At 53.6% G+C, this 22,008-nt stretch overlaps 1 protein-coding gene across 5 annotated transcripts in view; it reads right to left on the bottom strand.

The window, feature by feature from the left end:
• Positions 1-2,239: 2,239 nt before the first annotated feature.
• The window catches only part of LOC133353966 (leucine-rich repeat and calponin homology domain-containing protein 2-like), a 59,848-nt gene continuing 40,079 nt past the window's right edge, over positions 2,240-22,008 (bottom strand). The window contains exons 6-20 of one of the 5 annotated variants that reach the window (XR_009756509.1): positions 21,544-21,677; positions 20,947-21,025; positions 19,932-20,076; positions 19,125-19,222; positions 18,172-18,227; positions 17,368-17,499; positions 17,133-17,204; positions 16,735-16,780; positions 16,395-16,452; positions 15,496-15,687; positions 14,696-14,814; positions 13,951-14,088; positions 13,602-13,679; positions 9,288-12,469; positions 2,240-8,209 (exon numbers count right to left, since the gene is read on the bottom strand). Coding sequence is in view for 4 of the 5 variants with exons in the window: in XM_061570510.1 (XP_061426494.1) it covers positions 12,230-12,469; positions 13,602-13,679; positions 13,951-14,088; positions 14,696-14,814; positions 15,496-15,687; positions 16,395-16,452; positions 16,735-16,780; positions 17,133-17,204; positions 17,368-17,499; positions 18,172-18,227; positions 19,125-19,222; positions 19,932-20,076; positions 20,947-21,025; positions 21,544-21,677 (1,587 nt within the window). In the remaining variant the exon portion in view is untranslated. Of the gene's footprint in view, positions 12,470-13,601; positions 13,680-13,950; positions 14,089-14,695; positions 14,815-15,495; positions 15,688-16,394; positions 16,453-16,734; positions 16,781-17,132; positions 17,205-17,367; positions 17,500-18,171; positions 18,228-19,124; positions 19,223-19,931; positions 20,077-20,946; positions 21,026-21,543; positions 21,678-22,008 lie in introns of all 5 variants that reach the window. The other 4 variants (XM_061570510.1, XM_061570511.1, XM_061570512.1 and 1 more) reach the window with 4 other exon arrangements.

Below are 22,008 nucleotides of genomic sequence, written 5' to 3'. Positions count from 1 at the left end.
GTGACGAGGGGGGGGGTCAAAAATCGTCCAAAATCGCGTGACGTCATTTATGGACGGCCCCTAAGTACAACTTACTTTGTTTCATCAAACCCCTATGTATTATTTACTTTGTTTACGATTGAGAACCAAAGGGGTGCGAGGCTGCAGTAAAAGCTAACAACAATTGCCCCGACCGCACATTGATTCTAAATGTGGAGGGGAAAAAACTAAAAAACCTGGGATCGAACCCACGACCTCCTGCGTAACCAGGCGAGGTAGTTAACATCTCACCACCAGAAGCGGTGAAGTTAGTTACCAGCCAGGAGATCGAACCAGTAAATTTCAATACAATCCCATGTGATAACCATAGCGGTGGAAATACAATTACTGTTATTTTTTTCGATTTAAAGCTTTCGTGACTGCAGGGATTCATCTTCTTGGTTCTTTCGGTAAAGTCACGTAGAAGGGAAGTAATAAAATAATAAAAATAAAACATAATAAAATAAAATAATTCTCACGACGTTTCGGCTACAACGCAAGCAGCCGTCTTCATTCTTCACCTGAAGACGGCTGCTTGCGTTGTAGCCGAAACGTCGTGAGAATTATTTTATTTTATTATGTTTTATTTTTATTATTTTATTATTTCCCTTCTACGTGACTTTACCGAAAGAACCAAGAAGATGGTATTTTTTTCTTAACCTTTTATTAAATCCTTTATATTAAGTTTGCTTGCTTGCTTGCGTGCTTGCTTGCTTACGACCGTGCAAATCTTTCGGTCGTTTTTAACCCACTTCCCGTGATCCAATCGAGCTGACATTTTGCACACAGACTCGTTGTGCGTGACAATTTATTTTCGTGAAATTTTTTTCCAAAATTTTACACTGTTTAGGGAAAACAAATTAAATATTTAATTACCAATTGCTTAATACTGGCAGACAATCATCTGACCAATAGGTGGCAGCCATCTCAAGCCAGAGGACGAGAGGACTCTAGCCGCCACGTATATAAAGGATTTATAGTGAAAAACTTTGTTTTTACGGGTTATACTTATTTGTATTAAGCTCACCGAATTGCAACTTTACAGATTCAATTGCTCCGGCTGCTGCCGTGGCAACAACCGGGATCGATTGTCACCCAGTACTGGCCCAGACGCGCGGGTGTTTGACCATACTTCACCACGCCGGTTGAGGTTGGTGCAAGCGGCAATCACAGAATCGGCTCAAGTACCACTCGCGACTGATGTTAGCCGTGGGCAGGAATCGAACTCGGGCCGCTGGGTTTATTGGGAAGTGAGTGCTAACCAATGTTCCACCGCTCCACCAATATTTAGAGTATTTGGCTGCTATACATTTCCACATCAGCCACTTGGTTGAGCTATCATGTGGCCAAGGCACCTTCTGAGAAGGCCCAAAGACCATTTTTAGCTCATTCGGCCTTACCTGGTAAATTAAATGATAAATCTTACAATGCTCAGATTCCAAGACACGGCACGAGAGGTTGCAGAGCATCCCTGTAATCCAGCAGTGGAGGTGACGGTTGGTGGCTCACCGCACAAATGAGGTGCCATACCCTGGCTTTCCAGGAGAAGGCAGTACAGCAAGTTGACTAATCGTCATCTGTTTCCATCTGTACGGAGATGTAGTGATTCGCCGTTAGCGCGCGTGTGGGTATTCTCCCACGTGTAACACATTCCTGCGGAGGGAGCTGGTAGGAACGTTGGGTTGCTCGGTCAATGGCCAGGGTCAACGGCGGCGTGGTGTATTCCGCAAATATGGCCGACTGTGAGGGCGGGCACAAGCCGGTGTGAGTAGGTTAAACGTTGAGTTTTATAAGGGCACCACGGGGTGACCAGCCCCTGCCCACCCAGCCCCACCCCTCCCACCCCCCACCCAGCCTCACCCTCCCCATCCAGCCCCCCACACCCTCCCCACCCGGCCCCTCCCCACCCAGGCCCTCCCAGCCCCTCCCCACCCAGCCCCTCCCCACCCTCCCCACTCAGCCCTTCCCCACCCTCCCCTCTCTACCCAGCCCCACCCCTCCCATTTTTGGATGCACGACGGACGGACACAATAATCCCCTGTGGGCTGGTGTAACCAGGAGGTTCCTACCAGTATAAACTCATCATCAACCTTAAACATCTTCAAATAAAACCCAATGCAAGACCATCCTGAAAGAGCCACGACGACCTGAGGTGGCTTTACCGCATAAGTGAATTACAATTATAACGCAAGATACAATTTCAAGCATGACAGCAAACAAATAAAGAACATTTTTGTTTATTCAAGTTAAAACAGCTGGAGTGGGTCTGCTGTTCAGTACAATGTACATATTTACAACGCGGTGGGGGCTGCACTGTGGTACATCATCAGAAGCAGGTCGATGAACATGAGGCAAGGTGAATTGAATCATTAATCCATGAATGCCGTGTCCCCCCCGAAGCACTGGGCAGCCTGCGAGCTCAATCCGAGATCCGCAAAAGCCGCATTAGAGCACAGAGATCCGCGTTCTCGTTATAATCACACAGTGCACCCAAATACACGGGATGGCACATTCACAAGGGACACCCAAAGTGTCATGTGCAGGGTCACCACCGGGCGAGTTAAGGGTGAAGAGTCGTAGGCATATTCTTGGATCTTTCTTGGTTATTTCGGTAAAGTCACGTAGAAGGGAAGTAATAAAATAATAAAAATTATTTGTATTATTTCCCTACGTGACTTTACCGAAAGATCCAAGAATATGAATCCCTGCAGTCACGAAAGCTTTAAATCGAAATTTAGTCGTAGGCATGTTTGCGAATAATGAATTGAAATAGCTTCTTCCGCTTAGGAAATATCAAAGCGTGTGTCATGTAATTGCTTTTCGAGTTGTCGAACGTTTTAGGCTCACACTTCTTACCGGCTGATTAGGCATGTAATGGCGCACTGATGAATACATTGAGAGATTAATCAAACTGTGCCTGCGATAATTGAATATATTATGCAAATTTTACGAAAATTACACATCGGGCGCGTTTAGACTAAAAACAAAAACTGCACACACACACTCGAGACAGCAACAAAAAAACGAAAAATATAAAACAAAAAATATCGTAAAATTTCAAACATTTAAAATACATAGAATAACGACCATTTTTATATATTAAAAACATTCTGGAGCGAATCATTACATGCCCAATGCAGACGAACGCCTCTCGCATGCCCGCACCTGTGCCGAATGCTCATGGCGAGGATGATATTCGATGCCCATGCGTCATTTAAGAAAGGACGGCGTTTATGACACTTGGCCACTGGACCATGCTTGCACAAACACACTGCACTGTGAATTACTGCATTCAGTTATAACAAAGTTTTTTTTGTACGTGGTGTAAACTGATTTATTATCGATAAGAGTAGAATAAACTGTTGTCACTTGGCTTTACAGAACCTAATTTATAATAGAAGTTATTGATAATTGCTCGTTTCGGTAGTCATATGGATGGTTTTATGATTTAATTTACAGCCCCTCGATAATACACTGTTGAATGAAGGCCTTTCCATGCCGTGGGTGTGATTGGACCATACTTCACCACGCTGGTCAGTATTACAGCTGAGCATTACAGGACAGGAGATTTTGCTACACTGCACTCTCCTGACAATGTACCAGAGGTCGCAAACGGGTTTTGATTCCTTACCCGTACCCGGCCGCACCAGGGTCGCAAACGGGTACCCGTATCCGTACCCGGCCGTACCAGTACCCGGCCGGGTACGGGTAGGGTACGGGTATCGGGTACCTGATTGCGACCTCTGGGATGAAGCCATGTTGCAGGCGCGGGTGGGTTGATTCTAGGAACTTGAATTGTGAGAAGAGACAAGACGTTGGGAAATGAGTGACATTCAGTTACTCACCAGTGACTCACGGTCTACCCGTACCCGGCCGCACCAGGGTCGCAAACGGGTACCCGTACCCGGCCGGGTACCGGTAGCCGGGTATCGGGTAGGGTACGGGTATCTTGTACCCGGTTGCGACCTCTGCAATGTACCCTCACAACCTATAACACCTTGTTGGTGGCCACCCCCATCCAGGCTCAACTCGACTTTGCTCCTGAGATTCGAACCGGTTCAGATATCGCTCCCCGCTGATGTTAGCGGGAAGTGGAAATCGATCTAACTACCGCACCACGAGTCTACCCCAACAATTGTATATATTAATAATTTCCCAACACTCTAGTTATAACTTGTATCTAAAGTATAATTAGGGGTTTTGTTAAACCATGCGAGCTCGCTCGGAGGGGCAAGGCGGTCTCCACAACAAATCCGTCTTCTCCCGCGAGTGGTCACGACTGCGTCCATGCATTCGGTTGCACTTTGTGACCGTGCACGAGGTCACCACGGCTGCGAGCTTTTTGCCAGCATCGCTCGGTAGCCACTGGGTGTGTGTGTGTGGCTACCCGTGTCGCTGTGCCCACCGACAATGCATGGCTGGCTACTTTCGCCTCTGGTGATGTAAGTCAATCAAACATGCAGACTTCCCAAGTGGGCATTGGCTGGTGGTGGGAACACTGTGGCCACCCGTCGTTTTGATTCGAGGCTGATGATGGCATTGACCCCTTTAGCCTCTGGGCTTTGGCAGTGACCACACCACAGTTACGGTCTCAGCGTGAGCATCTTTTTTTTGGCTATCCATCGAACAAAGACGGTCACCGACTGCATCGCGCGCTTTCAGACGCGCTACTGCGGCCGTCTGGAATGCTCTTCCCTCCGATAGTAGGAATCCACTGGGAGCTCCACACTTTTACATCTAGATGGAAATCTTGTTTTCTTCGAACTACTTTGATAGTATTTACGTTTTGCTGTGCTTACCTCCCGCACCACCGCTTAGCACGGTTGGCTACGTACGGTGCGAAAGAAAGTTCAACGTACGTACACACATACATTAAGTGCTCCTTGCGTGGTGTTTAACCCATGCGGCGTATGATAAGCGTAATTGCCTTAAATATACACGACACGACCCACACACGTTGTAGTTTTTTTTTGGAACACGTAAAAATACACCGTGCGCATAGGCGAAAGCATACCTGGTCAATTTATCCAACACTTTCTAACGGGAGTCGAGTATACTTGTAAACGCGTAGCGTCGAGCGCAGGCGGATTGAGGAGTCGAGAAAGCCGGGAAGGGGGGGGGGCATGGGGGGACGTGGGGGGTGGGGAGATGTGGGGGCTGGTGACATGGGGGGACGTGGGGGGTGGGGAGATGTGGGGGGTGGTGGGGGGGTCATCGACCGCGGTGAAACCCAAACGTGGAGTTAACGACGCCGTGGCCCTTCGCGCACTGCCGACGGACACGGCTCCACAAGCGCAGCAGTGCGTGGGCTATAGAAGCTCCCAGAAACACATTGCATATGCTGTAGGCACTTTTTTGTTTGTTTTGAAACTGCTTAACGACAAATTAAGCACTGAAGAAGTTGGTGGGGGGGGGGGGAGGAAAGAATGCAAGAAATGCATCCGATGACAATTGCTTTAACGAATTATGTCGGTTAGACGATTCACACACACACAGAACGGAACACATTGTGTGGTACAATCTATGGGCAGGTGATTCCAAATCTCTCTGGACCAACTTATTTTGCGCCCCAATAACGTACCCTTTTCCATTAAAACGACCGAATCGTAGAATCTGCAAGAAATGTCACGAAACTCTTCCGACGGCATTGACCAAACGAGCATGCCGTGGCCCACGGCCCAAATGGTTGGGAACCACCGGCCAACAGCTATGAAACCCAAGTGAACGGACGGACAAGCTTTGGTCAAAATGTCGCATTGGTGGAACTTGCACTGGGTAAGGCATGATATCGATTGGGAGGAATTGTTGGGGAATAACGTTTCTTTAACACGGGGGAATACCTTTTAACACCTTCCGTTATTATATATATTTTAAAAATGTATCTCTTAACCAGAGCCATGCACTCATGATCTTGTCACTGAACACTAATGTTCAACAGAGTAGAGGACTCTGGGCCCACAAGGTGAGCCACCTGCTAAACATTTAAAGTTGTGCTGAAGTGGGTAAGCCGTCTTTTTTGCTCATAAAACAAAACGATGTTCACAAACGTGGTATGAACGTTTTCGAACGTAATTTTCCATCATTTGGAATTCCGCTACTCGGTGTACGGTAAATTCCGTGGAATTAAAAGCAACTGCAGGTCGATAATTGTGCATAACTAGTGGCCTTCCCGACAACGCACGGATGTGAAAACACATCGTGCTGTTAAACCCCCCTCCCCCCTCCCAATGGTTTCGCGGCCCTCACACTCACACTGATGGTGTCTTATTGGCCCAAGTGGACATCTGCACCGCCCAACAAAAGCGCATTTCGCCGTGGCTGTATGCGCGAACACCAACTCTTTGGTGTTTGTTGGCGGTTTCGAGTCAACACATTAGGTTGAGTCAATCCGTTGGAAATACATTGAAAACAAAACGTTTCAAAACCAGCCACTGTCACGCACAAACAAAAAAAATGAACTCGGAAACAGGACGTGCTGATATCGTTACTGTCGATTGACGAAAACCGAAAGAACGACAGATTTCCCCCCAAGGGAGACGATTATCTCTGCGATGGGGAAAAAAGATCCCAAAGTTTACACCAAAAGTTCCCTCCACTCGGTTCCTGCAGACGCCTTTCACACAGTTGGGCTTTTTGTGTTTTGTGCCATGAGAGTTGATAACACTGGTCAACAAAAAAATAACATTTTTTTCTGGCCTGGACTTTTGCAGCTGTTTTAGACTAATTTCAGGGTGCTGATTCCAAATCTGATCTCAGATTTGCTCTTATCACATCTCATACCCCATTTTCATTGATTTTACCCGAAATTAACTCTGTCACTTATGATTGCAAGTTGTTGCGATGTCAGTGACTGCTTTAGTGTTAAAACATGGTGCTGTATTTTTAGGATAGTGTATTTATAATATAATTTCATGTAGATATCCACATTTATTTAATATTTTTCTTCTGCAGTTTTGATTGAAAATGCAATATTTGATATCTCAAAAACCTGATGTGATAGACAAAAACTGATGCCAGATTTGGAATCAGCACCCCAAAACGATCTTAAAACAGTTGGAATACCTTATGCCAGAAAAAGTGTGTTGACCAGTGTAATTCGCGCCTCGACTTGGCATGCGGAGGTAAATGCTTCTTTTTAACCACGTGTGTGCTTTAAGGAGGGGGGAGGAACACTTCTCGATTGGGTTTATATTAAAAAAAACTTGAGCACTAACATCTGATACAAGATCTGCATTACTTATCACTTACAGATTTGCTCTTAACGTGAGCACAGCGATACATACAAAATAAGCAATAGACACACTGTCAGACTCGTTGTTACATCTTATGGATAAGGTTCAGCTCGAGTTGGGATGGAGATGGAAAATGTGTTCATGAAAAGGGAAGTCGAGCGAGGAGGTGGAATGTTTGAAATGACGGTTAAATACGTGACATGAAGACCGTTGTGAACAGCGCACACAAAGTTCGGCATACTTGCATAGCGGACACATTTACCGCTCCGACTGACTGCTGCTAGGTACACAAACCACACACAAATCCACACGCACGCGTGTTTTCCTTAATCCACGAGCACGCGTCCTTGCAACAACAATCCCGCCTTGGGTGCGAAGCATATGCAGGAGCAGTTTTGATTCAAATAATGCACACGGAAATAACTGCTCGTGCCTGCCAAGTGTGAAATCAACCGACGGAATCTGTGGCGTGACATGACACGGGCGCTCAAGAGGAAAGTGACGCGCGTGTTGTTCGAGGCCGCTTCGTGGGTTCAAGAAGCCGGGCGCGGGGAGGAGGGCACCGGCAGGGAAAGACTCCAGAGACAAGCGATGGGAGGGGGCAGGGGGGGCAAGAGGGTCCAGACAAGACGATGGAAACAAGGCGACTCGTGCAGAGAATGGGGTGACAGGTAAACACCGCAGGCACGGGGAAGATCACGGCCGAGAAAGCCGCCCATCGTCTTGGCCGACGGCCCTTCTCTCGTGCCTTCACACCACGAGGTGAGGATCGCACGGGCGGACCCACGGGAGGACCTCTCCTCTGCTGGAGTTTGGCCACCGCTTTGCCCGATCACCGGGGGGGAGGGGGCGTGGGGGAGCTAGCGAGCGTGGGCCATCTCCAGCAGGGTCTGCACCGTGAGGCCCACCTTGGCCAGGCCCTTCTCTTCCAGAATGTCATGCGGCAGGCAGAGGCGCTCCTGGCCGTGATGGAGGGACGGTCGCATGCAGGGAGGGATCGGGAGGAGGGGGGCGTCACGGACACGGGGCCATGTTAACGAGTGAGGAACATGCTTTTAATCACGGCGACCGGCAAACAGGTGGCTCCACGGGTGGAATTACGCTCGTGGTAATACCCTACATCGAAAGTGAACAAAACGTTGTGCCAAAGATGGAGTTACGGATATTGGTTATAGAAGGGCTAGAATTTGGTGGGCTGGTTTGATTTGAGTTCGGGGCAAGGTGAGGGTCTGGTTGGCGTTTTTTTTTTACCGCAACGGACTTTTCACTCTGTTGTTGTTGTTCACTTCTCGGTTTCGGTGTTCGCACGGCGGCAACGCACGCGGTCTTTTTTGTTGACGCGCGGGCGTCGAAGGCCGCGTGCGCAAGGCAACGAAAGCGATGTGCTTCAGCGCGCCCTTCGAATGCTTTTCCCAGTAAAACAAACGCATCGAATCGCCAATTTCGGAGCATAATTCCCCCCGGGCCAGTGGAACCTTGTTTGCACTATTTATAGTAAATGACAATTAGAATGAACCAAAAACATCGGGGAGAAATATTACTGCACTTGTACCAGAGCGTGCACGCACACCGGAGGTTAGTTTGGCCGAGGCATGCGATCGGACAAAGCGCAGCGGGCGCTAGGAGCGACCTGTGTTTTAAAGGCCGCGTGGTGTCGCAGTGGACCCATGGAGCGCTGTAGATGTACAACACACCGGGGCGATCACAGCGAACCATGCGCCACTGTGGGTGCCAGTGCAGCGATCGCAAGGGGTCGCAAGGGGTCAGAGGGGCTATATTTACGGCTTTTGACTATCGAACAAAGACGGGCACCGCAATCGCGCGCTTTCAGCTGCGCTTCTCCGGCCGTCTGGAACGCTCTTCCTTCCGATATTAGAAAGCCACTGGATCGATGCACTTTTAAATCGTCTAGATCGATAACTTAATTCTTTAGAACTGCATATTGTGCTTAGTTTATTGTCCTTTTCCCCCGCAGCTCCTATGAGCACGGTGGGCTACGTACGGTGCGAAAGAAGTTCAACATACACACATACGTACAAACGGCCGCGTGCTCTCGGCAGGGTCAGCTCCGAAGCCACCGCAATTCGGCTCTGCGGATAGGGCAGCACCACCATGGGGGCCGTCCGTCGGGGGCGGTGGAAGGTGATCTTTTTAAAACGCAGGTCCCTCTCCGTTCTGTTAGTCGCTGGTCTCAAGCGTACCAAAGCAAAGCAACACTCAAGCAGTGGAGCAGGAAAAGGCATCATTTTCAGGGCGCAAGCGTGAAAGCGATCTCAGAGCGTCGACGCGGCTGGATCGCTCTCCGCTGCGCCGCACGCGATTGTATTTCGCTGACATTGCAACACTTCCCACTTTTTATCTCTGCACAAAGGGTTTCTGGGTTCAAAACAACGGACACCGGCTCAGTCAGGACTCGGGGGGGGGGGGGGGCAATGCATCGACGGCTCCCGTCGCACCGACAGCCGACCACACACCAGCGTCACGCTGCGTTACATCGCGAGCAATATCCCATCTTCACAAGTGGTCGGGAAACCTTAGCCCAAACCCCCCCCACACCCCTCCGTTGGGAAAATGTATGTCGATTGCACGGTGGACATCAAGAGAGGGCCTCTTTAAGGTGCCCTACATTCATATCCGCGTTAAGGTGCGAAGAGGAGCACGTTGCATATAGAAAGAGCGGATCAGCCAACCGCCGAGGGCCACAGCAGCAAGAACAGGCGCTTGTAGTGACGCCTCGTGCACGGCCGCTTCCACACCGACCACTCGGCCACTCTTAGCGGTTTTTTTTTTACTCCCGACAACCAAAGCATTTAAAGTTAGCAGAACCGCTCCGAAGCCAACCTGTAACCGGCACTTGGCCAAGGTCGCCTACGCCGAGTCTCGCACAACCCAGGACTTGCTACTCGGTCTCTCGTACGGAGAGGAGAAACCGTGCGACGAGTTGTGCGGCGTTAACCAAGTCCCCCAAATTTTCCCAGGGGGCACGACTTCATGAACGCGCCGCCGCCGCTGCAAGCCGCTGTGGCCGTGAGCGGCGAGCGTTCCCTAGCTTGACGCGCGGTCCAACTTTTCCAGGAAAGCGCTGAATGGAGGTAACACCGGGGAGAAAGTACGGCCCGGTGAGAGCGGCGTTCGATGGAGAGATCCGCGCTCTCAGGCTTTGACCTCCCCCGAGGTTAAAGCCCGTGAAAAGTGGGCGAGTGGTCGTGGAAGGAAGCCACTGCGGGAGCGTGCGAGGTTTTTTTTGGCAACAAGGAGAGGCATGGCGGAGTTCCACTGAGATCGTTTCACAACTATGGCTGCAGAATTCTACTGTAGTAGTGCTTTTAAAGAAGAAACAATAACTCGTGCGAGAGCTAACATTTAAGTAGGCACGGGCGAGCCTTTAGTGAATTAAGAAAAACACAACGGACCATCACTTTTAAATCTCGCCTGAAAACGAATTTCTTCAGAACTGCTTTTTGTGTTCAGTTTGTTGTCCTTCCCCCCCCCCCACCCCGCACCTCCGATTAGCGCGGCCGGCTACGTACGGTGCGAAAGAAGTTCCACGCACGTACAGCACGCAAGACGTCAAAAGTTGGGCTCTGTGTCCTAACGGAGGTCGACCGCGTGGAGACAAACGGGCAAGGGGGTGAGAGGCGGCAGCAGGCGGCGAGGAAGGCACCGCTCCGGCCGTGAACACGACGTCTCGTCCGCCGTAGCCGTTGTGAACGTCCGCCAAAAGCAGAGCGAGAGGGAGAATGTGAAAGCACCCCCCCCTCCCCCTTTCTCCCCACCACGTGGGGCAGCCACGTAGGAGAAGCGTCTGCTTTTCGGCGAAAGTCGGGTCAGCTTTCGCTCATTTTGTCTCTTTGCTCTGCTTTGCGAGTCCTCGTCATTGTTTTTTGATTAATCGTAAATGCTAAGTGCAAAGCTTGGAATGGCTGTGTGCACGCAACGACGGGCGGACAGCGGGGAAACAGGAGGACTAAGGGGTGTCAGCCGCTTCACTAAGGAGGTACGCGGAAAGGGGGGTTGGTGCGGAGGGCGGAAACGGGAAGAGATGCGGCACGTGGGGACACGTGGGAGAACGACACGGGGAGCAACACGAGGATGCTTGGAGGACAGCGGGCACGGGAGTGGACATGGGGAGGGGGAGATGATGGTAACCCAAAGTCAGACAGGATGTGTCACGCCAAAGTGAAATTAGTAGTGTGTTAACTTTAAATAAAGACTGTGAAGCCGAAACAAAACGGTGAGTCACTGTACAAAAGCAGAACAGAGTGGCGTATATAATGCATGCTTGGCATACGATTATATTTAACTATAAATAATGTAACAAAAACAACAATACAACTTGAATGGAATAAAGTGAAAGGGGTGGGGGGGGAGGGAAACATTACTGTACACGATATTAAATACGATGTTTACGGTGATGGGAAATTACACAAAGCACTTTATAACATGTACACCATGCTTGTCTATAAATAAATATGGGCATCATTTATTGCGCGATGCGTTTAGAAAACTTTGGCAGAAGACGACCAACAAGTAGAGGAGGAGGAGGATGAATGGACGAGGAGGAAGAGGACAGCGGACACAGAGATGTGCAGCACAATGACGGGAGGGTGAAAAGCCTTGGGGGGTGCGAACGCGACGAACCGACCCAGCCCGCACGGCTGGAGCCGGTGACGCAGCTGAAACATCGAGTTGGGGGGGGGGGGGGGTGGTGGCGGCGAGCGCAGCCGATCACGCGCGAGCGTTCGCCAAAGCGGCAGAGTCACGGGGCTGCAACGGAGCGTGTCATTGACGACTGCGCGTATATGCCGGCGCGCCGATTGCCTGCCCGCGGCCTCCTCCAGGGGCAGCAGTCGGGGGTCGTCTCCGTCGTGACGAGGGCCCTGGACCTGCCTCTCGTGGGGCCTTCGAGAGCGGGGGGCACGGGGGGACCTCCGACCGCAGCAAGCACCCCCGACGGCGCGCGAGCGGACGTATCGGCGCTAGAACAGGGAGACCCCGTGCAGCGCGTAGAGCAGCATCAGCATGGCGAGGAGGTAGAAGAGACAGAAGCCGACAAGCTCGTGCACGGGCCGGCGGCCCATCAGAGGGATGGCCACGAGGGCTGCGTCAGCGTCGGCGCCCAGCGGCCGCGGCTCGGCCTGCTCGAGCAGCGCCGACACGGTCACGTGTATGGCCGACAGGTTCCCCTGCGTCACCTCGTACGGCGAGCACAGCGCCGACTGCACACACGCGGTGGGGTGGGTGGGAGGAGGGGGGGGGGAGGGGCGGTGCGTTCGGGGTGGCACAGGGCAGCCGGAGTGCACGATGGGAGGCATGCAGGGGTGGGGGGGAGGGAGGGGGGGGCGACGAGATTCGGGTCCCAAACACGGAAAGTTTGGTGAAACACAAGACCAACGGAGGGAGTGAGAGGATTACAAAGGGGGAGGGAGGAGTACCGCAGGCTCGAACGGAAAGGAAGGGACACCCGGGGGTGGTGGTTTACATCATGCATTGAGGGAAAAGACAATTGAATGAGTTCGGCATTCAATTAAATTAAGATGGGTTGCAAAGATGGGGTGGGGGAGCGGCGGGGGGCAGGGACGAGACAGAAAAAACAAAAACACATTTATTAGTAACATGTGCAACGCTCGGAGCGCGACGGAGACTGCCAAGCCGCTCCTCGTAGAAGCTCGTTAGGCGAATAACGGCGTCGAAACGCCGCGGTGGCGTTAGGAGCTAGCGCTGACGCAGACTCTGCTTGGCACATTGAACAAAGCGCTCGCCCGAAGACAAAACACGAGACAAATGCTTATCAAAACGAGCACGCCGTACGAAATGTCACGCCGGTCCCTGTCGGGTTTCAGACTTGTTCTTTTTTGGGCAGAACAATGACGGCGATGGATTATAAACCGCTGCCGAAAACGAGTCAAACTGGGAAGGAGCATGCATCTGGATTACATTGTAAGCCTCACACTGCTCCCACTAACTTTTGTTACCCTTGACCCACGATAGCATGCTTCACCATGCCGCTCTGCTGCTGCCGACATCTCAAAATGCGGCAGTGTGTGCCAGGACAAAACTGCCCACGTGGCTTGAGAAGGTCGAAACTGGTCCTGAGTTTGCAGGCATCAACAAACGCTGCTGGCTCCAAGGGTGACGAACTAAAAACATAATTTTCACGTGGCGACACGAAAGCAAATTACGTATCGTAGTATTATCCATAACAGCAGCGGCACATGTTGAGTTTGTTTTATAAAGCTGCGACTTTGTATTTCTTATGGCCTTTGACGACGGTCTGAGAGTAGAAAAAGTATAAAACGTGACCGTAAACCCACTGCTTCGTTCAAGGCCGCCACCCGTTCGCAACGTTACCTTGGGAACGCCAATCCTTTTACAGGCGTTCAGGAAACTCTCCACGTTTTTTCTGCACTTAGTCATCGAGAGTTGCGGCTACAAAAAGAAACACACAAACAAAAAACCACCACAGACAGACGATCAGAATATGACAACAGGCTCTTGGACGTCAGCTGGTTTCGGAGCATCGAGGGCCTCGCAAGCCTTCCGATTGACCAGCCCAGGGGTCGGCAACCAAAAGAACAAGAAGAGTAATTTCTTTTAGACGTTACGAGATCCACCGGGAAATATGGTCGAGCGGCCCTGGTGTGGGGTGGGGTGGTGTCGATGGGGGGGGGGGGGGGGGGAGGGAGTGGGGGGCACGCACCACGGCGGGGGACGGCTCGTAGATGATGGGCACGGAGCGTGGGCGGACGTGATTGGCGAGGTTGCACAGCATCACCCCGTCCATGAGCGCCGAGCCCATGTCGAGGGGGAGGCATCGGTTCAGCCGCGACTCGATGTTCTGCGCACACGGCACCGTGGGGGAGCGCACGCACCCCCCCCGCACGCAACGGCGTGAGCGGCAGGGACGCGACGGCTTGCGACGGCAACCGGCGCAGCGCGTGACGCGACGCAAGGCGCCGGCACGAAACGCACCGCGGCAAGCGACGCGGATATCCACTTCCATTGCCGAATGAATGCGAACAAACAACTGTGATGTCTCGTAAAAAAACACATTTCTCGCAGGTCATTTCTAGCAGACGTCTTAGATGTGTACATGGGTACGGCAATGCGTCTGTGTGTCGCTGGCCCAGTGATAGGCATTGTTGTGGGGAGCGGGTAGTGTAGTTCGATTCCCGCTCACGACCAACCCCAGTGACGATTATATATCTGAACCGGTCCTGGGCCTCCTCCCCTAGGCGAGTACCTGGTGCGGTGTGTAAAACCGCCTCCACTGGGAAGATGAGGGCAGCCGGGCGTGGTGCTGGCCACCCACCCCCTCGTGTGCCGTGCCGGCCTTCATAGGTGCCCGCTAACAGCACTTGCCCCAACAGTCTGTTGAGGCTATACGGGGGACTGTTGTCTTTGTCCTTAGCACACCCCCCCCTCTACCCCCACCTATGCCTCACCTCCCTCAGCTGCTCGATGAGTTTGATCTCCTCTTTCATCTGCTCCATCTTCCTCCGCACAGTGAAGTTGGGGTTCTCCGGTAACAGCGGATGCAGCCGGCCCTTTTGCAGGCTGAACGCTGTGAACAAGACGAGTCAACGGATTGTATCCATCTGTGGATTTAGTTTATGCTGTGGATTGAATCGATCTGTGTGGAGCTTTTGAGTGTTATCCCAAATCATTAATGAAACCGATTACATTTAACAGGCATGTAACAAATTGGCCCTCTTGCACATCACATTCATTTTTAATACATCCAGCGTCTCCGAGTAAGTGCAAGGGCAACTATGAACACCGCGGTATCAAATGAATGAAGTACCAATGAATGAATCAATGCGTCGTCGCATGCCCACAACTTAAAAAACAATAACCAACACAATGCACATCCAGCCCTTGACGAGCTCTGCTAGACACGTGCGCCGTGCGTACGTACTGGACGTTGAACTTCTTTCGCAGCATACGTAGCCAACCGTGATAATCGGAGGTGCCGGTGGGGGAAAAACACGGAGCGTTATAGGGCAGCGAATCCACACGGCGGAACCTCGCGTGCCATTATTGGCAACGGGGGAAGCAGGGGGGTGGGGGTGGCGGTGGAGCAGCTGGGAACACGCGGTTTTTGATCACCGTCGATCAGCGTGACAGCACCGCCCGAGCACCGCTAATCTCTCCCCGGCTCCGGTCAAAACGGACTCCGCTTCGGTCGCTCCGGACGGCAGCCACCACCCCCCCCACCTCCAAAAACCAGGGCGGCGCCACCTACCCTGAGAGTCGCCGGTCGGGGTGGCGGGGGCCGGACGGGGGGCTCCCCCATCGGCGCCGTTCTGCGGCCTCTGTGCCGGGGGGGGGCGCCGCGGGTTTCCGTGGCCGTTCACGCGTGCGGCGGCGGCTGCAACGGCGGGGCATGGCGCTGCTGGTGGCTGTGGCGGTGCGCTAGCGGGCAGTGGCGCAGCGGCTGATTTTAGGAGTGGGCGAGCGAGCGAGCGAGCAAGCGAGCGAGCGGGCAGCCGGGGCGAGTTCGAGGTGAGGGGGGGGCATGCAAGGCAGGGCAGGGTTAGGGCAGCAGAAGGCAGGGCAGGCCAAACCAAAGCAAGACGGAAGCACGCAAAATCACGCACACGCGTGTGTAGACGTTGTGTGTTTAAGGGATAAGGTGACCGATATTGAAAAATGGTTGCAGATCCCAGCACAGGAGTGAAGTGCATCATTTATAAGAGAATGGTGAAGGGAAGGTACAAGTTCAGAGTGCGAACACAGATGGAGTTTTGTTAAGTGTACTTGGATGGATTCAAAGGATCAGGTTGAAAAAGTGTCGAAATTCATTGTTCGAGTTCCGATGGAATTTCAGATTAGGGGGCATGCAAGACACGGATCAAAGGGTGAGATGAAAAAGATGGCGGCGTGAGGATTTTTACGTGATTGGTGGCGAAACAAGAGTTTTGCGGTCACAGTGTTTAAGTGCGTGTGAAATGGAGACATTTAAACACTGTTAGTAACCACAACACCTCGACGTTTGCTTTAGTCGACACAATACACAAGCACATGGCACACCGATGAACTCAAGCCGTGGTGCGTGGACGCGCGTGAACGCCGGTGAAGCGCGCGCGCGCCGTACGAGTTCATACGCGCGACGTATGAACTGCGAGCGACCCGGAGCCCTACCTGAGCGAGGCTTGAGGCCAAACGGATGCCAGTCGCCACTGTGACTTGCCGCACGCTCCTGCGGGTGCGACACGCAGTCACAGCGCGGTCACAAAGCGATCACATTCACCGTCACAAAGCGGGGACATCGCGCTCGCAAATCTGACCAGGACGGCACGACCGCTCGCCAACGAGGGCAGCGGCCGCTCTCCGCGGGCGAGCAACTACTCACCCGGTCTAACGGCCAGGGCACAGGTGACGTACGGTCAGATTGCGAGCCGTCAGGAGTAGAGTGTACTCGGCATGAAGGTGAGAAGGAGGTCACCTGACACTACGGGTGGGTTAATGTGGGATGTCTCACCTGTGCTGGTGGTGAGGATGAGGAGGCTCGTGCTCCTGAAGGACCACTGCAAGAGAGGAACGGTGCACGTCAGGGGCTCGCGACGTGATCGTGGATCAAACGTCAAGATCGCGCTCGCCCTCCTCAAGATCCTCCGTGAGACCTCTCCCCTTCTCACCGCTTTCCATTTATCTCCAATTCCCTTCCAGCACCCTCCCACTTAACCCCCGAACCCCCGTCTGTGTGATCGTGCCAGGAGTGTGTGGTCGTGCCGGGAGTGTGTGGTTATGCAAGGGGTGTGAGGTCGTGCCGGGAGTGTGTGGTTATGCCGGGAGTGTGTGGCCGTGCAGGGGGAGTGTGGCTGCGTAGTCGTGGCTGTGCCGGCGAGTGCTGCCGTGTCTGGCGGGTGTGTCGCTCACTTGCTTGCCGCGGCGCTGCTGTACGCCCCTCCCTGTCCGGCCGCCATGGCGTGCTGAGACGATGGACTTGCGCTGCGGGCGGGGGAGCGCAAACGGTGCCGTCAGACAGACACTCCGACTCAATCGACCGTGCTTACCGAGCACGCCGCCACTTTCCACGGTGACAATCGTGACGGTGGCGGCGGTGGGCGTTGTCATCGACGACGACCACGGCAGCGTTGGTGTGGTGGCGTACCGGTCTCCTCCGTTGTCCCCGCCGGCCTGCGGCTCCCCCTCGGGGATGGAGTCCATCTTCGCGAGTTTCCTGTGCGCGTCGGCGCTGCCCTGCTCTCCGCTCGACGCCCCTTCCCACTGCACAGCACCACTCCTGGGACAAAGACAAAGACCCCCCCCCGCCCCGTACAGCCTCAACAGACTGTTGAGGTTAGCGGGCACCTATGAAGGCCGGGACGGCACACGAGGGGGTGTGGTTAGCCGACACCACGCCTGGCCACCTTTGTTTCCCGAGTGGCAATGTTCACACGTCACACCAGGTGCTCATTTGAGGCCGAGTCGACCGAGGGGAGGCCCAGGACCGATTAAGATAAATCGCCTTTGGTGTTGGCCGTGAGCGGGAATCGAACTCCGGTCGCTGGGACAAGACACAGAGCCATGCACGTGCCATACACGTGCCATACACGCGCCACACACCCTCCCCCTTCCGCTCAGCCGCCACTGCCAAAACAAGTCAGACAAAGCAGTCTGCCGTGCGCGCGCACCGAAAGCCATCTCTAACCAAACTCTTGCGCGCAGACGTACAAGTCGTTATTCATCCACAGGTCACAAGACGAGGCCTGGTGCCCGCACGCGCAGTCTCCACCCCCCAACTACTGGCTCCACGAAACCCACAACCAAAAACCACGGCCATCTCTACGGCTCAAACCGTGGCACGCCACAGCGTTTGCGTCCACGCCGATCTTCCCCCCCCTACCACCCCACCACCCCCCATCTCGTCCGCGAACATTTCACGCTGCCGTTAAGGGATTTACAAAACGCTCACCGGTGGGGCTCCATGGCGGGCGGCTCGCGCGAGTTCGACGTGGCCTCCGTCCTGCCCTGCAAGCAGAAAGGAGACGTCAAAGACAAATATCCCCCGAGTAGTCTCAACAGACTGTTGGGGCAAGTGCTGATAGCGAGCTGCACCGATGAAGGCCGCCACGGCACACGAGGGGGTGGGTGGTCAGCGCCACGCCCCGGCAGCCTTTGTCTCCCCAGTGGCGATGTTTACACAGGTACTCATTTGAGGCCGAGTCAACCTAGGGGAGGCCCAGGACCGATTCAGATAATCGTCACCGGTGTTGACCGTGAGCAGGAATCGAACTCGGGGTCGCAGGGTTCATAGCGCGGCGCATTAACCGCTCCCTAAAGGAGGCATCACTTTTAAAAATAGCTTTAAAACTAATTTATTAAGAACTGCTTATCGTGTTTAGTTTTCCACAATACAAGTTTGTTTGGGTTAGATCGCGTAAATATATAAATGTGTCGTTAAACACGCCACCACCCGACAGCCAATTTACGTGACAAACCTTACTAATTGGCTGTGTCGGGTGGTGTCGGGTTTAACGACACATCTATATTTACGCGATCTAACTAAAAAAACCTGTATTATGGATGATATTGGTCGCGAAAGCCTACGTGTTAAACTATGTTTAGTTTGTTGTCCGTTCCCCCCGCACCTCCGATTAGCACGGTTGGCTACGTTACGGTGCAACAGAAACAACTTCAACACACGTGCAGCACAACACACGTGCAGCACAACACACGTGCAGCACAACACACGTTCAACATACGTACAGCACAGAAAGAAGTTTGACACAGGTGCATACACACGGCCACGACGACCGGACCACGACGACCGGGCCCCGCAAATGGCATCCCGTCGCCGTGGCGTTGCGCGCTTTCGCCGGTTTTGTTGAAAGTGAGCGAGATGATTCGCTTCAGGAGGGGACGCACCACGACGTGGCCTGGGAGAGCGGCGGACGGCGGCTCCTTGACGGGCACCCCGGCGGCCTCGCGATCGCTTGCCGCGCGGTCGTGTTCGTGGCGCGCGCCTGTCAAGAAAAAAACAGCGTACGTCCTGTGAGTCGCGACGCGCGAGTCTTCGATTGCCCGTCGACGGTTCCCGGATTTCTGCGCGCAGCTCTGGCTCGAAAAGCGTTCGATGTGGCCGCTCCGAAGCGCTTCGTCTCTTGGCGTCCACCACCCTGCCGTCTCTGTCCTCAATGAAACGACACTACTGAGATATTATTACGTTGTTGTTTTAAAATCCGCAATTGTGGAATGCTCCGATGTCGTCTGCCAACCGAGTCGCCGCCAAAAAAAAAGCTCCTTAGCTCTTTGGGTTTTACTCGGTGCCAAATAACCTTCTGATTCTCTTCTTTAACGGAATGCAACATGTCAACTGCGTAAACTCCGATGGCGTGATGCTAAATGCGTTTGGGAGGATTGTTCCTCAATTCACCGCTGAGATAAAACAACACCAATTGGTGCGTTCTTCAACGTCTGTACGCGTGTACGCGTGCTGAAGGGTTCCCGAGTGACATCGATTTGATCAGATAACAATCACGGGCGTAGCTGTGGAGGAAATGAACAACGAAGTAGATGAGACAAACGATGCGTCTCCATGCATCCGTCTCAAAACGTGCCCAACGGCCTTCTGGGAGAGCATATCATGGCTCAACACGAAGCGGTGCAGCGGTCCCCCAAGCAGACTCGACGACGGATCGCGGGGGTTGGTGAAAGCATCGGCGCGGACCTTACCGGGAGCCGAACCGTTCACCAGGGGCGGCTGCTTCTCCTCCTCCTCCTCCACCACTGAGGAGGAGTAGGGGAGGGGCGGCGATGCCGGCGCCGGATCGGAGGTGGCCGACTTCTTCGGCGACTCCGCACACGGCTCCTCCTCGGTCTGTGGCGCCAGCGGACGGACGCACGCGGGAAAAACCGCACCGAGCCCATGGCATTAGTGCGCCTGTTAAACCCCCCCAACTGTTTTGACGCGAGATATTCAAAATGTTTGCACGGTAGGGGGCACAGGTGGTGCATCGGGGGCCAGTCGTCTCAGTCAGTCGAGCCATGGCGCCTGCTGGGTCTGTCCCGTGACCTCCTGCCAGCGGGCGTTCCGACACTTCACGTGGCCTTAACGTGCAAATAAGCCTGGCACAAGCGCAGTGGTGATGTCACCGCCACTTAGTGGCGAATGGCGGTTGTTGTTGTTTGACGGAGGTCGCCCATGTAAAAGAGAATCGAGGCCTCAGTGGGTTACTGCGTGTATCTACAGCCATTTTGTCAATCCACTGCTGGACCAGTGCCTCCCCCCCACTCCGCGCGGGCTGCGGGGGCGTTTTTGACCACACTTCACCACGCTGGCCATGACAGCGTCGGCGAAGGCGGAAAGTAAAGGTGGGAGCACAGAAGAACAGCACAACAATGGATTTCGCTGCACCGCCCTATACTGCCCACCACGTAAAGCCTGCGACCCTATAACCACCTGCGGGCGCATGGTGGTCATTACCGCGTGAAATAAAGCCGACTATCATGACGACGGTGACGATGACAATGACGACAATGACGACAGGACAGACGTTACGTAAGAAGTCGGCATCAGCAGTGGGCCTGCGCCACATCCCAATATTTGTCATCGCTGGCCAGCCGCCGGGGGTGGGGGGGGGGTTTATTTTTCCCGAAAGGGCTCCGACTGACCTACGCGGTGGGGAGGGGGGAGGGGCGGTCACCTCGTAAAACAAAAACGCCGGGTCGGTGACGATTGGATGCTCACCTCAAACCTCTTGTCGCCGCTGTCGCTCACGATGCCCGAGTCTGGTCTCCAGCTACGCTCGCGGACAGAATCCTCCACGCTGAGTCGGTGGGACGGTGGAACACACGCGCGCACACACACACACGCACACACACGCGCACACACACACACGTCGCGCGGACAAAACAACAACAGCAAAAACGATTGGTGCAGGGGGGACATATTTTAACCGGTCTTGCGCCTCCCCTAGGTCGACTCAGCCCTAAATGAGTGTCTTTCACGAGTTTCTTTTATGGTACAGTGGGGAGCCAGTAGTGTAGTGGTCAGCGCGCTGCGCTACAAACACGGTAACCAGAGTTCAATTCCCGCTCATGGGCAACACGTGACGATTATCTGAACCGGTCCTGGGCCTCCCCTAGGTCGACTCAGCCTCAAATGAGTACCTGGTGCGGTGTGTGAAATCATCGCCACTGGGGAGACAAAGGCAGGCCGAGTAGGATATTGCCCGCACAGCCCCTCGTGCGCTGTGACGGCCTTCATAGGTGCTCGCTGACACCACACCACTTGCCCCAACAGTCTCTTGAGGTTACCCGGGGAAATTTGTCTCTTGACACTCACCAGCTGTCCACGAAACGCTTGGGGATGGGGCGTTTGAGCTGCTCGGGCGTCTCGAAGGGCTCGTAGCGGCCCTCGATGCGGCACGCCTCCACCGTCAGGAACTTCATGATGTGCACCTTGCCCTTGACGCACACCTGCACGGGCCCCGCACATGCCAAGACGCACGCACACCCACCCCGCCATGGCGGTGAGCAACCCGGGATGCCACCCTCCCCCCCCCCCCCGCGCCCCCCCCCGCCAACCTCCCCAAACCCCTCATCTCCAAACGACAAGTTTATCCCAAATGGCCGCTGCTAGACTCCCCGCCCACGCCCGTAAATCGAGAACCACGTTTGTAATCGTCACGGTCCAAATTTGGCAAATTTAATTAAATTACCCGCAAATTACTCAGTGGGAATACACGCAGCAATCGGCTCCCGAAAAACGTTTGGCAGGACCCTCCTGAGAAAGAGTCGCGTGACTCGG

This window comes from Lethenteron reissneri, chromosome 45, assembly GCF_015708825.2.
Source record: "Lethenteron reissneri isolate LAM-NWPU_2019-01 chromosome 45, ASM1570882v1, whole genome shotgun sequence".
In the NCBI taxonomy this organism is placed as follows: domain Eukaryota; kingdom Metazoa; phylum Chordata; class Hyperoartia; order Petromyzontiformes; family Petromyzontidae; genus Lethenteron; species Lethenteron reissneri.
The sequence above is the reverse complement of the archived record's forward strand: the minus strand, read 5'-3'. Positions and strand labels throughout refer to the sequence as shown.